Genomic DNA, 15,501 nt, shown 5'->3' on the forward strand with positions numbered 1-15,501 from the left:
GAGGCGTTAATGCTTGAAAAGATGCTGTTTATAAGATTACGTCTTTTTTAAAATAAAATTATTCAGATCCTAATTTTAGCTCTCCCCCCCCATCCCTGAGACATTATAAAAGGTATTTTTTTTTAATTTTAAGACCTCCAGCTAAAGTAATATTGCAAGCAGAATGTAAGAGGTGTAGCCAGTATTTCATGTAACCAGCCTGTCTTGTTTTAAGAACTCTCAGAAAATCTCTTAGATACAGAGTAAAAGATAGGGTCAAACAAAACCAGAACGTCTGCTCACAGTTAAGAAAACAACCTCTACCAAATACTGGGAAGCAGGAGAAAAGGAGACTAACTATATGTTATATGTCAGTGTTGCCACAAAACACGTAACAGGAATGGTAAGAACTAGTAACTGTAGTCAAAGACCCTATGTGCTGAACATGAAAACCAAAAATCCAGAGTAAGGAAGATCTCTGAGACTTTTCTCATGCTGATACAATAAAAAGCAGAGCATTTTAGATGAAAAATGCAATACAGGAACATATCAAACAAATTTTAACTTCACATTTATATTCTTTCCATCACTAAATGCGGTTTTTTAGTTAAATGTAGGGGGGGATTAATGAAACATAATAGAAGGATATAAGCACATAAAAATGTTAAGCACTATCTCATATTTAAAATAATTTCCAATATATTTCAAAAATTCTTCAGGACCAAAAGAAAAGTTAAGTCTCATTTATGATATCGCATAAAATCACAATTCTAGTTAATTGCTTATATTAAAATCTGGCTCTAACAATTTGAGAGCACTGCTTTTCGACATAAATTTTTTTCCAGATAGGATTTGATAATCCCAGCTTTCAGACCCACCTATACCATTTTTAATACAGACAAGAACAATTTACTCAATAAGAACAAAGAACTGAACCGGTGCTTAACACACAAGGTATTCTCTCTACAGACAAGCAGAAAACCACTGCTTATTCCAGCAGTACCCTTCCCAAAGAAATTATTACCCAGTTTAACATTAGGCAGATATTTAAAAAACCAAGAGCTGTGACAATGCTTAAACAGTGAGAATATTTACCAGTTGTGTCCTACTTTTGAAATGTTGCTGTAACACTGCAGAAAACATTCAAGTGCACTGTTATTACACTAATTGCACGATATTCCCTTTGAAATTGGAATTTTACTGAAGGTTACTAATTTTAACCAGAAGACAAGTAATCAAGTAATTCGGAGCAAATAAAGTTTGTGGAAATTATCAAGTCAGCTCAGAAACATATTTTAGAAGGGCAATTATGTTTTATGCTTAGGCACAATAAATAATAACAGGCAGAGTAAAATGTGTTAGAGAGTAATATGACAGGAGCACTGCAAACTTAGGAGTGTGGGAAGCTCAGTGCTGCTTTACACTAACATTTGCTAAAATCAGGGAAGTAAAATTAAGTATTAGGGCTAAAAGCCTCGCTGAACTTCCCTGTATTCATACAGGCCTGTGATTCAAGATGTCTTTATTTCAGACGTGTCTCCTTGGAGCTTTATTCGCAGCAAGCTAATTAACATTCAAGTAGGGTTGAATTGTGGGAGGGGTAGAAAAAGAAGCAGGAAAGGAGGTGTCACCTATGTGAAGTTCAGCAACATATATGGTGAGTGGCAAAGTTATTAAAGCAGCAACAGTGCAGCCCAATAGAGGTAAAGGAAGTCAAGTGAAGAATTAAAGGTCTTGGGTAATTTGTCATCATCTCTCAGACCTCAGGGTCAATGATCTCTTACCTTTGGGTCGATTTTCTTAAAACTAGGATCTTCTTCATCCACCTCAAAGTAGAGCTCAGAAAGAGTGATGGAAAGGGTGCCTTTCACTACTACGGAGGGTGCCACAAGCTGAGCTGGTGTGCTGAGGGACACTGGACCTGCCAAAGCAGGAAAACACCAACAATGTTCAAACTGAAAAGAATGCGAGTACAAATTATTCACTTTTCAGGCCAAGGACATTAAAATAAAGCAAAGAGCACAGCTCTTCCTTAAAGAGCAAACCCCTTTTTGTCCTGGAAAAGAACATATGTAACAGATTTGCAGTGTCTCTGCGCTGCTGAACACTGAGGCAGCTGCAATTGCAAACTGCTGCATACATTACACAGAGCTGGCTTTAGCATGGCAGTCTTCAGCTTTTACTCAGACACATCTTCTGTCCAAGAAACTCCAAGAGTTGCACACCTTCTGTTACATGAAATATAGAGAGTGCACATATGAAATCTTACTGTCTGATGTGTTCTTTAGTTGCTGAGAAGTTTTGATAGCATTTCACAAAGATGAACACAGGAGTCGAGGCTCAAAGTTGTCTAACTGCAAAGTGTTCCCTCATGGATGCTGGAAATCTATTGTCAAGGTTACACAATGTTATAGAGCCTAAAGTAAAATGTTTTAAAGATGCTTTTGATTCCACATTAAATATTGTTCAAGGATTCCATACAGTGTTAGTGTAGCTCGGGGACTGTGGGAGTAAACAGCTGGAGGGTTGGTTTCCAACTGAATGAATTTTTATTGGAATAATCACATCTCCACAGGGCTTATCACAGGGACAAATCAGACTACTACCGAAAACAATAGGTTCAGCATTATATAAACTAACACATACAGAATGAAAACAGGTTATGTTTGTCATCCAGCTGATTAAGAGGCAAGGAAATTAAGTTATATGGCTGCAGTATTATCTGAGTTTTGTAAAATAGAGGAAGATACTAAAGTGACATAGATAATTTTGTTTTAATAAAGCATCTATAAATGAGGTACACACATTCAGGTAATCAACGTGAGAATAACTGACAAAAAATTCAGATGAATTGTCATTTCCATCGATTGTTAGAAGGGTGATGGTCCTTAATCTTGCATCAATCTCAATGTGTGCCACTAGGACAAAAGAAGAGATGCTCTGCTGAGATCAGAGCAGCTTTGCCCTCTATTCCCAATGTACAAATACATTGTGTCTGCAGATGGGCATGAGATAGCTGCGGAACTGCCATGATTTCCCAAAGCTCACCCCCACAAATGGACGAAATAAGAAGCTATGTGTTCTTTTGCTGTCTCCCTTTGCCCTCTGTACATTAGCATGTAATCCAGAGGAGAAATAACATTTTTTCAATCACTCACAGACATTCAATTACAGGGCAAGCAGGCAGATGCAGAAGCTGGGGCAATCCAGGTCCTGTAGAAGACCCCTGACAATTTCCACTTCATTTCTAACCCACACCACTTTATTAGTGAGGATTACTTCTTAATCCTATTGCCGTTGTCAAGATTATATAATTAAACTCCCCTTTCACCTCTATTACAGTATGAATGTATTACTCAAACCAATGAATGAATAATAGAAAGAAACATGGAGAAGGCTGTTGAGAAGGATGCTTATGGAAGAAAGGGAAAAATCAAAGATTCATATAGAGAAATGCCTTTGCATCATTCTTCCATTGCTTTATTTACTTTGTTCTACCTATGCAGGTTTTCTTTTTCCTTATGCTGCATTTTTAACTTTGTTTTTTTGCCTTAAAAAAAAAAAAATAAAGAAAGAATGGAATGCAGTTCAGGGATAAGCAAAATGCCAGTAAATAATCACTTCCAGCATTTTCAGTGAATTATCATAAGCATGATCCATATCAATGTAAGAGTGTACTACCAGCTTCTCAGGGAACCAGAATTATCCAATAAATGATATTTTTCTCTAAATTAAGTGTACATGGAATACCAGATGAGAAGAAAAAGAACACAGAGAAGTTTGCATTTTCCCTGTAAAACCCATGTTCCACAAATAGCAATTGAGACACTTTATATAACTCACAGTCTCTGAACCACTGGTTACTTTGGTTTTACATTTTGAACTGTACAGAAATGGGCCCACTCCACTGAGATTGCAACATCAGCAAAGGTTGCATGTGATTATGTAAAATTAATTAAGTTGAATGATTTGAAATACTATTTCTTCTTCAGAAAAAAAAAAAAAAAAAAAAAGAAATCTAATGAGACCATGGTCTGTGGAGAAAGAACTTCAGTGGGGGAATGTCAAAGTGTTTAAATGAGTTAAATCCAGCAAGTGTACAAATCCTTTACATGCAAGTAAATAACCAGTATGTACAATTTTATAGACTCAGGAAAAAAAAAAAAATTAAAGGTCTCCAAAGCCTTAAATTACAAGACAGCTTGCCTAATTGTCCCACTAAGTCTCATGATTTGAGTGGAACGAGGTCAAGAAAACAAAAGAAGTCCTTTTCAAGGTAGAGCTATTTTCTGTAAGGAAGGTTTTTTAGAATAGGTATCTACTGCAGAAGCAAAAAGATAGAGAAAGAAAATGCACAACTCTCCTCAAATAAACCTTCAGTATCTGAGGGGAACAGAAAATGATCTTAATGACCCAGTTATGGTAAGTGTGTTAATTATCAGTGTGTATCTGAAACCATGATTCACTGCAGAGATGGGGAGATCAGAACTTCAACATTGAAGAAGCTGAGGAGAAAATGAGATAGATGACGTTACCTGTCAAGTTCTCCACTTCTCTTTCCTCCATGAATGACGTGATATCGTCATCACCTTCCAACAGAATCTCGCTGTCTGAGTTCTGGTTTCCTAAAACTTGACTCTTGATGGACTGCTTTCCTTTGACAAGTATATCCTCATCGGGAGCTGAAATGAGACACGGTGCTGTCTGTCAGGTCTCAGTGACAGAGGAGTGTAATTTTATTTTTTAAATTTAAGTTCAGGAAGAAAACTGCCTAGGAGTACCTGTGAGAAGTACCTGTCTTAATCCTCTAACGTTAGGACACATCTAGTTTTAATCCTATTAAGCCTGCTCAAAATTATCCAGTGCTCTCTGCAGCATTCAATACTATTTCAAGTGTTTATGACAGAGGGGAAAAGGATACAGCAGACTCCCTTCCCCTGCAGCCTTCCTTGGGAAGTCAAGCTGGAGGAGGGTCCTGGCTGCCCGATGTGTCAGCCTGATCCCCAAACCCACGCTCCAACCAAGGACACGAGACCGCCGCCGCGACACCACCGAGCACAGCCCTGGGAACAGGAACCGCAGGACGGAGCCGGGAGCGGCGGGACCCGCCCGGGGCAGCGCAACAGGCGGCCCCGGCCCGCAGCCCCCGGCACCGGGGCTGCTCCCGCCGCGACCCGCCGGGAAAACCCCGGGAGCGGGGATAAGGCGGAGGGACGCTGGAGCTGCCACCCCGCATCCCTCTCGCTCCCGTCAGCGGCAAGCCGAGTTCGGGAGGCAGAAAAGCCCCCACCCCTCCATGCCAGGGGGAGAGGAGGCGAATCTGCCCCGGGATGGCGGCTGGAGGCGGAGAACAGCCTGCACCTGCTTCCAAGGGGCACAACCATCCGGTACCCCGGCCTCCCACGGGGCATTTCTGGGCTCACGCCCGGATTTTCGGGATGGAAGGGAAGTGGGCAAGCATGCTTGGAGCCATGTTCTGCGCCGCATACGGTCACCGAGCCGGTAAATGTGTCCCCGCCGTGCCCGGGCAGCGACATTCCCGCCCCGCACGGCCCCGGGAGCGCCGCGGAACCCGGGAGCGCTCCCATCACCCCCGACACTGCCGCCTCCAAATCAGTTTTATTTAAATCACCGGCTCAAAGCAGCAACAGAAAACGGAAAAAAATAAAAGGGGAGTAAAAAAAAAAAAGGTAGAAAAAAAAGAAAGAGAGGTAATTACTCCCTCTACACCTAAGTTTTGCTGTGGTAATGCCAAAACACAGCAGTGTATGTGTCCGGTGTTTTTTTTTGTTTTTTTTTTTTGGTTGCTCGTTTGAAATTTTTTAAAGTTGAAAATGAAAACACTGTTTCTTAAAAGATACACTGAGAATACCCATGGTACAGCCGTGTTTGAAAAACATTCACCAAACACATCAGGACCAACTAACTTCAACACACTGGTGGCTGCTCACTCTGATTGCTGCCACACTTGATTTTAAGTTCCACGGGCTCCCTCTAAAAATATGCTAATCTGCAAACATTTACAGAAGGCAGCAACTCCCCTGTGGCAATACATAAAGTTTAAATTGTGCAAGTAAATATATGCAGGTAAATTGTAAATAATGAAAACTTTTCAGTTCAGTGAAAAAGTAAAAATGAATTTCACTCACCAGAAAGAAAAAAAAAAAAAAAAGAAGAAAAAAAAAGACCAAAACCCAAACTATAAAAACCCCCATCACAACAACAACAAACACCAAATGACCAAATACTGCTTTTGGTTTAGGCCTTGACCTTACAAAAAAACCCCAAACAATCACAACAACAAAAAGCAAACACAAACCTCCAGTCAAACCAACCAACCAAAAACAGAAATAAAAGGAAATTTAACTAGCCATACAAAACAAAATGCAATTTATTCATACTCCTTTTGCCCTAGCAATAGCTGTCACTTGTAAGAAAGCCTTAAAAAAATACTTCAAAGTTTAAACTGCTTTGTACAAACACAAATTTTACTTTCTTGCAAAATATGCTCATGTAAATAATGATAACTCAGATTCTGGAGTTGTTCAATGTGAGCTGAAAAACCTTCTTGTCATGGAAAATATGCAGCTGATATTTAGGAAGGTTTTCCTGTAATTAACTCCCCCTTGAGGATTTTCAGTTAGCAGCAGTAAAATTACCATCAGTGTACTAACACACACCACATGCACTCTTAGTCACTGCCCTACCAGCACTCTCTTGAAGATCAAAAAAAAGTAAAATAGAACAAAACCACCTCAAGATGAAGTCCAAGATAATAAATTATTTTCTTTCTTTTCCTTTTTGGTCTTTTTTTTTTCTTTTAATGCAGGCAAACTATATTTGTTGTTTCAAAAACCTCATCTGCACTGTACATACCTGCCATTTTTTGCTTCCTCTACTAGAATCTGTGTTATACTGAAAATGCTGATTTCAGACTTACTCTCTACCTATTCTTATATAAGATTTAATTCAAAGCCAAGATCAAAGATTAATACTTTTATACTTAGTACAACTTGTCTAAAATGTTACTATGTCTTTCAGTCTTTAAGTAAAAATAAAATCAGTACAGCAGCTTCTAAACCAAAGATGACTGGATAATAGAAATATTACCCTATCTTTTTCACTTACTCAGATTTTAATTCTTTCCCCAAATACTGATATTCCACTGATTCAAAACCATACATCTTATGTATGTGCCTTTTTCAACAGGAGATTTTATACCCTGAATTATTTCAGTCCATTTGTGTAAACTTTTGTCATCTCTTTGCATATGATGTTAGCTACCAATATTTCCTGACACGCATGAAACGTGTGTTAAAGTTAAACACAGCTAAAACACAGGCACAGGAAGATGCCTGGCTACTTACCTGCAGACACCAGCTAGTGAAAGGCAATGCTAATGGAAGGCAGTGAGACATCATACTCTGAATCAGAATTTGCTTTTTCTCTACTGATGTAAATGAAGCAAATCTGCCTTTTCTGTACTGGTGTGCATAACCATAACTGCTCTGCAACCAACACTCTCATGCTAACACGTGTATCTGAACAGAACAGAATATATTCCACACAGATTCACCCATTCTTCTGTAGATAAATGCACTGGAGTAGGTAGGCCATGGTCTAGTTCTCTTTATATATTTACTGGTTAGAGAGATGTATGATGGAGCATGACATCATGTGACAAACTCCAATCCCACATAAGCACAGAGTTATATTACACTGGATTTCATATTTCAGGTCACAAACCCTGCTGTGTCTTCTCTAACCACTCTGCCAGGCCTGACTATGCTGGTGTGACCAGATCCTCTGGCTCCAACCCTGAAGTTCTAAGCACAAACTCCCACACACCTTTCCAAGATCAAGATGTCCAGGCATGGCCTATGTATTGCACTAAACACAACAGTCTGCTAGCACACAACTTTGGTGGTTTTTTTTGGGTTGTTTTTTTTTTTTTTTTTTTTTTTTTTTGGTAACTGATAATTATACCAGGAAAAAAAGGTGCATTAAAAACAAACCTTACTATGTATCTTTTTTTTTTTACAAAGGGCTTCCTGAAGCTTTCCTCTACTCTCCCTACTTCTTTAAAAACATAACAGTGAAAAAAATCAATCATTTTCAAAGCAAGTTTTTAAAATATTATCTTTCTAGCTGAGGCAAAGCAAACTAACCAGTCGACTACAATACTTGAGATGATCACCTGCTGGTCCCTTGCAGCCACAAAGCCCTGGACTCCACTTATTGCCTCAATGGAAATGCTACAGAGTGTTTTAATTCTTCATACCCAAATTTTTAACAAACATAAATTAAAAACTCCAACAAATCACTTATTAAAAATCTTGATAAAGTATTTTCTAGCTGCTAAAGATTCCCTCACAAATATTGCATTTTGGGGTCAATTTCAAAATAGCAACAGGTTTACTCCTTTTTTTTTTCTCCACGTTTATATATGTTTGGTTCTATTTCTATACAGTAAGGTGACAGGAAGAATAGAGAGGAGTTAACTCCTTCCATCCCAAACTTTCTACCACAGCACCTTCACCTTTCTTTCCTTTCCCCACAATACACCATTAGACTGACTTTTATAAATAGCTAGTTTGGAAGGATCCTTTTTTTTTTTTTTTCCCTTTTCCCTTTGAAAAATTACCTAAAGCCTTTTTTTCCCAAGCAAGTTAATGTGAACTTGGGAATGGCAATTAAATTGTCAGAATTAAAAAATTTGTTTTTAACTAGAAGGTAGCCAGAAGTATAGTCATGGGGCTGGTATTGATTGTCTGAACAGAGAACATTAGTCTTCAGGTATTTATTCTGCCACCTCTGCACCAGAGGTTCTCCTTCAAATCAAATCAATCCTTGGAAAAGATTGGTTCTTGCTCCTAAGACACGTAACTAGGCTGCAACAGAGCTGATTGTTGTTGTCCTCTCTAGGTTTTACTGAACAATATCTAGGCTTCCAATTGTTTCTGAATCATTTTCACAGTTGCAAAATGTGATGATTCCTACACTGTGAGTTCTCTGGGGTGGAGAATACATCTAGTTGTATTTGTAAGACACCAATCAGTTGATAATGTGTATCTTCTTATGAAAGTGAGCTAAAATCCATGTTATCAAGCATGGTTACTGCTTGTACTGTTCCATTATTTATGCATTATTTTCCCCTGCCTCCCTTTTGGCAAAATCCCTTATGTCCACTTTCAGGTTTTGGTCTGTGATGTTTTGAAAAAAACTTAAATAGGCAGTAGGGAACCTTTTATACATTAGCTAAAAATGCTTTTGCTTCAGAGGCATGTAAAATTAATTGAAATTGAATAATTAATGAAAAATTATTGATATGAAATCATAACATACTGGAGCAAATACTCTGCAAATACTAGGGATATCTACATCATGAAAGTCTGGTTCCAAAAAATCTGAGAACAGTTGGAATTTCTGAGATTAAATTGGTTAATATTAGAAGTTTATAAACACAATTCAGAAAGAAATTTATTAAATGGTCACTCCAGTTGATCTATTTGATAACTGTACATTCTAAAACTCAAGGAAAAATACCCAAACTAAAAACAACAAACCAAGAAAGCCAAATCCAAAATTAAACAGTAAAAATCCCAACTATCTTTGCACTCCTATACATTGTATATAGTTTCCAGTTCAACTTGAATTTGTACTTCAGTCATAGATTTTACACCTTGCCAGTAGAAGTCCTTGGAAAAAGACAGTTGTATGTGTACACCCACTCAGGCAGATAAAAACTATCTATAATTTCAGAAATCATATTAAATAATGACTTAGGGTAAACTAAAATATTCACTGGATAGACAAAGAATCAGAAGGACAACAGATAACAAAGGCAGTATGAAAATTCAGAATAAGACAACATCAGGAAATTAAACAAAATAGAAGACTGTTAAGGATGTCAAAATGTGAATAGAAAGGCAGATAGAAAATAATTATGTCTATTGAAATTACCACAGTTAGTTACCAGCCATGCTTATTAGCTACTTCTGAAATAGGGCTGCTTTTATTCATTCTTCCTTTGTATTGACAAAAAAATTGTTGTCCTATCAATTACAAAGTGATAATAAACCACAGCCCTTGAAACATAGCATGGATTAGTGAAAATATCACATTAGTATGAAATATGAATAATTGCATTACTGTGTCTTTACTTGTGGAAGAATTAGTTACCCAAATTTAAATGGTTGCTCTAAATATTTTTCAGTAAAAATAAAGATATTTTTTAAATTTTGATAAACAGCATGGAGATTAAATATGAAAATACAATTGGAATACTTGTCAAACTTTGACAAGATCTATTTAATTTAAAGTACACATAATATTAAAACTTCATGTTCATCCGTGGAGTTTTAAACAGATAAAACCCTAGTGCCCTGAAGTCCATGGTATAGGAACAACCCATCATATTAAGAAAAGCAATCCCCAAAGCAAAAAGTGAGTTAATTAATTCTACATCTTGTTCTTCTTTCTATAGTCAAAGATGTAGATGTACAAAGATGTACAAACATTGCTTTCAGATCACTTTATCGACTATTCTCTATATGGTCATTTATTTCAGAGGACTGATGTCACATTTGGCATTATATCAGCTGACATATTGTAGACATTTTCTCCCAGAAATGGCTCTTTAAAGCTGAGTGCAAGAGGTTAAGATGCCTGACGGAAACCAGCTTTATGACAGTGATGTTCTTCTACATTCATACAACACTCTTAACAATCTAAAATTAGCATAAACTGCATCCCCCCCACACAATTTCTATGAGCATATGTATGCATGTATGTATTCAGTAATTCACAAGCTAAAAAAAACAAAAAATCTAAATTTAGATTATTTGCTCCATGACTTGTGCCTTCAAGGTGAAGGATACGCAGCTTTAATTATAAGCAAATTATTTTTAAGTACAAGACTTTTCTACCTTATCAGTGTATCCTCCTTAGATAGCAAAGACATAAAATTTTGTACTAAACCTCAAAGCTTACTGGCTTTGGGTGTGGTTTTGTTTGCTTGTTTATATTTTGATTTACTATAGAATTCTCAAACTGTTGTATTAGTTTGGTAAATACTTTCCCCTCTAGAATGGATGTAGCGTCTTACATCGGACTGATCCTAAGTTATGAAATGAGGAGTACCAACTGTAAAAAAAAAAAAAGTAATCTCCTTTTTTTAAAATCACCAGGTAGAAATGAATATTACCATTTTGCTGCTTGAGCAATACTTTGCACATCAGGATTTGCTACTCTTTATTCCATATCAAATTCTTGCAGAAAAGCTTGAGGACTTAAGCAAAGGTACAGTTTAGTTTGTAGAAGCGTTATTTCTCTTTGAACATATCCGTAACAATAAGCAGATATGTGCTAACTGAAATAATTGGTGTGGATTTTGAACAGGAAAAATTCTTCTGAAGTTACTAAAGTATAAGCAGGCGATTTACACGGAACTCTGTCCAGGGATTAATGGCAAAATTGCATCCACTTTCCTTCTGCCTAGTGAGGACTGTAATTGTTGTATGCAAGGTATGCACCACCCGGCCCAGCTGAGCTGGGGAGAAGAGGCTCAGCAAACACCAGCGCTGCTGCTGTGAAGGAACAGCCAGGTTATCTCTGTATGGAAAACGCGCCCGAAAGGCAATGCCAAAAGCCTTTGCTTTGGGACCATTTGCTAGCATCCTACAAGGACGAAGGTCCAGCCTCTCCCACCACGCACTGTAATCTGCTGCTGGTGGCAGGAGGCAGATTTTACACTGACCATGCTCTCCGGCTGCCCTGAGCGTCGCTTCAGGATGTGTCGATCCGAGGGGGTTACGCACAAATCGTCGCCGGCGCCGCAAGTCATCTTCCCAGTAGTCGAGGCGCCAGAACTCACGAGGACGACTACAATGAAACAGAGGAGCCACATATGTTAGCAATTATCAACCAGCATGGTAGCGCTGAATTTCTGCATAAAGCTCTCCTTGTTTGCGCTGCTTTTGCCTTTTTTTTTTCTAACCTCCCCCCCTTTCTGCAATCTTTTACTTAGGTATGTCCTTGAAAATAACAATATCACCTTCCAGTCTAAGGAACTCCTTTCCCTTTTTTCTTGGAAGGTGAAATGAGCACTAAATACATCATTTTGAAATGAATTGCTGACAGTGTGATCAGTTTCCCCACACTCTAGTGGCATGTGCTCCGATTTCAGCCTCATTTCAGCCTCAGCAGGGCACCTTTCTCAGTGACTGCATTTATAAACCAGAATAGGGAAAAGGCTATTATAAATATGGTATAGCATTACCTATATTAATCAAAGTCTGTCCCCCTTCATTTTTCTTCCTAATTTGTGCCTTTTTGCACAAGGTCAGTAAATCATGCCATGAATTCTTGGTCCAGAAAGTGTTAACTTTAATGAATACCTCAGTTACATGGTTATGTATGTGATAATAAAATATTACTCTGTTTAGATGTGCAGGAATTTAATTAAAATAATCTCTTAAAATATTCATTACATTTAGCCCCTGAGGCTTAGAACAACACAAGAAAATGCATTTCTTTTCCATTTACTGTTTTTAAATAAACCATTCCAGGAGAGCGAAACAGCAATCTATTTTCGAGCAAATCAGATTGCATTTCTGGTTTATGTAGTTGTGTTTTTACATTTAATTAAAAACTACATGTTATGATGTGTAATAGTTGCTACATAGAAAGCATGCTTTTAAAAAATTACATCTAGAAAAGGTTATATCAAATTCATTATTTTCCATTTTACGCTCCAAAAATACATAGATCTTTTTAATATGGTCATATATATATAAGTGCCTGTTACTATCTGTTTAGATGATCATGAATGAATGCCACTGTAAAACAGTATTTTAGCCCAGAGAATGTACAGAAAATGCCAATTTCAGGTATGGCAAATAAACAAACAGAAAATACCTGAGGCATAGAATAGCCATGATATCCTGCAAATGTGTACGTTCAGACTAAAAAACATGGACTTTGTTTACAGAACCAGTATTAAAGCAATAGATGAAAATGCAGATATGTATATTCCATTTGTGATCCAGGAGCTAATAGAAAGCATACCTGTCAACACTGACAAATGAATAGGCACAACTAATTTACAGATCACAATGGTTAAAAACACTTGTTATCTAGATTTGTAGTTCTGAGGATTAAAGCCAGAAATTAATTTTATTTAAGGTAAATTAAGGTTTCAAACAAATGTAGTAACAAAAGCTGGAATGATTTGTATAACACTACTCTCAAGCATGATTTGTAGATATTAAAAATTCAGACTGAAAATAATCTTATCATAATGGAGGCTGTCTTTTCAGTCTTCATTAAAATTCTATGCTTATTTCTAACACCAAAGAAAAGGCAGTGCTAGTCTTCATCTTCCTAATTGCTTCATTTCAGAAAAATACTGAAGTATTGGAATCAAATTCCCCAGTACCTTATTTTCACACTTGTCTGTATTATAGTCATGCTAAAATTGGGCTGCTCTGATTATAAGACCCAATGATTTTGGAATAACTAATCAAATAAAAACTACAATATACAGGAAGATATGGGTTTATTCAAAGGTCGATTAATAACTTAAAATTCTCCATTAGTGATTATAGAAAAAAAGCAGAACACAGCTGGCTATGTGCATGCCTTTGATAGTCATAGAGCATGGATAGGCACTTCATCATTCTGCCTTCCTACATTTATCTGTTAAAATTATTATCAAATATCAGCCAGGATGCAGTCGTGAATCACAGCCTGCTCCTCGTCTTCAGGGGAATGATACAATGAGGGTCTATTCATCAGGGTGGCAATCGGCACGAGTAATTAGTTCCCTGGACTGGGATCTCCTACAAAGCTTATTTCAGTCGGCAACACAAACATATGACAATGAAAAGCTAATGGAAGCCGCTAAAATTTGTTAACCTCTTCTGCCATCAATCCTTCTGGTGTTCTGGGCTACAGTATTATGCAAAGATGGTAAATTATTAATTTGTCATTCATCTGCCTCGCCACAGTTTTGATAGAATTAAGTGATGCCATTCTTCTGGATAACAATTACAATTATAGCACATTACAAAACTATGCTAAAATTATTATGAAAATAGGTAACAATGATCAGGCATGAAATATTATCCTGAAACATAATATATCTTTAGTTCCTTGCTTTTATTTTCAGTTCTGAATATGAAATTTGCATAGGATTCTATCTCCTCCAGTGCTGCACTGATTATTCACGCGCAACTACGTAACCACATTAGACTATGTATTTCAGTATTTGTAAGTATTGGCAACCACTGCATTATGAGAGGGGGAAAAGAATTATCTATTCTTTGCACATAGAAAAACATCCAACAAAACCCTGCAAAGCCAAAAATAAACACCTGTGTTGACTAATCCGTACAAGTGAGCCATTTTTGAGAGCAGCTACTGGGAAAAAAATGCATTTTTGAACCAATATACACCAGTTTATATTAGAACCAATATAAACCAGTACACCACTCAGCTACTGCAGCACACTGCCTTACAAGTAAGAGCAATTAATCACTGCAGTCCCATCCCCAAAAGGCAATGCTGTACCATGCTTTGTACCTCTGAAACCAGGGGGAGACAGATAGAAATATTACTCTGATTTGGGCAGAACTGACTGCTGGCAGACTGAAGGACTGTGAAGCAAAGGGCCAAGGAGACAGATCTTGGGGATACTACAGTGGACATTTGACAACAGGAGTTCCTGGCCCTGCAGTAAAGGCTGCCATATGGACTAAAGGTGCTATACGGACTGGATCGATGAACGTAAGTACTCAATTAGTCTAAATGCAAGAGCAACATCGCTCGGGGGATCAGGGATTTATGAATTATAAATCATATTATTTGCATGGATTTGTCAGGGCTCTCTCCAACATGATAAACAGTAATTAGTGGTTCCTTAGTAACAATATTGACTGAATTGAAAGAAAGCTTTTATATTAAGTGTTTTATTCAAATAGCATAACCATTGTATTGCTTTATTTTTCCAATAGTTTCCCAAATTACCAGGCTATGTACTCAGAATTGAGAGAAAACCTTCCTCTCATTCCCATGCACCTAACTTCATTGTTAAAATTGTACAGAGACGAGATCAAATTTTAAATGGCCAATATAACCCGTTCCCTCAGGATTTTGTGTCATTAAAAAATAAGTCACTTCACTGTGGGCAGTGAGGAAAAGTCTAAATGCTTGTTTATCTCCACTATCAGAACAAGAAACCTGTATTTCCTACCAGTTTCAAAGACTAGGACAATTGGAGACAAAACATACCAACTGCTGTACTAGTCTTATTATGGTGTCATAGCAAAGGTATTTTAGGCATGGAAACTACCTATTAGTCCTCATACCCTTATAGATTTAAATTGAATATAAGCCATACCAGAGAACAAGGAGAGGATAATGCAATTGCTGAAGAATTACTTCTTGTAATGTCTTACTGACTGTGTATTTCAAGATACTCTGCCATCCCAGAAAATAAACAGTCAACACACCAGTGTGGGT

The 15,501-nt window shown here is 37.4% G+C and overlaps 1 protein-coding gene across 1 annotated transcript in view; it reads right to left on the reverse strand.

The window, feature by feature from the left end:
• LRBA (LPS responsive beige-like anchor protein) overlaps positions 1-15,501 on the reverse strand; it is a 365,433-nt gene that overhangs the window by 163,564 nt on the left and 186,368 nt on the right. The window contains exons 37-39 of the mRNA XM_053974943.1: positions 11,738-11,862; positions 4,515-4,661; positions 1,764-1,900 (exon numbers count right to left, since the gene is read on the reverse strand). Of these exons, the coding sequence (XP_053830918.1) occupies positions 1,764-1,900; positions 4,515-4,661; positions 11,738-11,862 (409 nt within the window). The remainder of the gene's footprint in view (positions 1-1,763; positions 1,901-4,514; positions 4,662-11,737; positions 11,863-15,501) is intronic.

Source organism: Vidua macroura, chromosome 4, assembly GCF_024509145.1.
Source record: "Vidua macroura isolate BioBank_ID:100142 chromosome 4, ASM2450914v1, whole genome shotgun sequence".
NCBI lineage: Eukaryota > Metazoa > Chordata > Aves > Passeriformes > Viduidae > Vidua > Vidua macroura.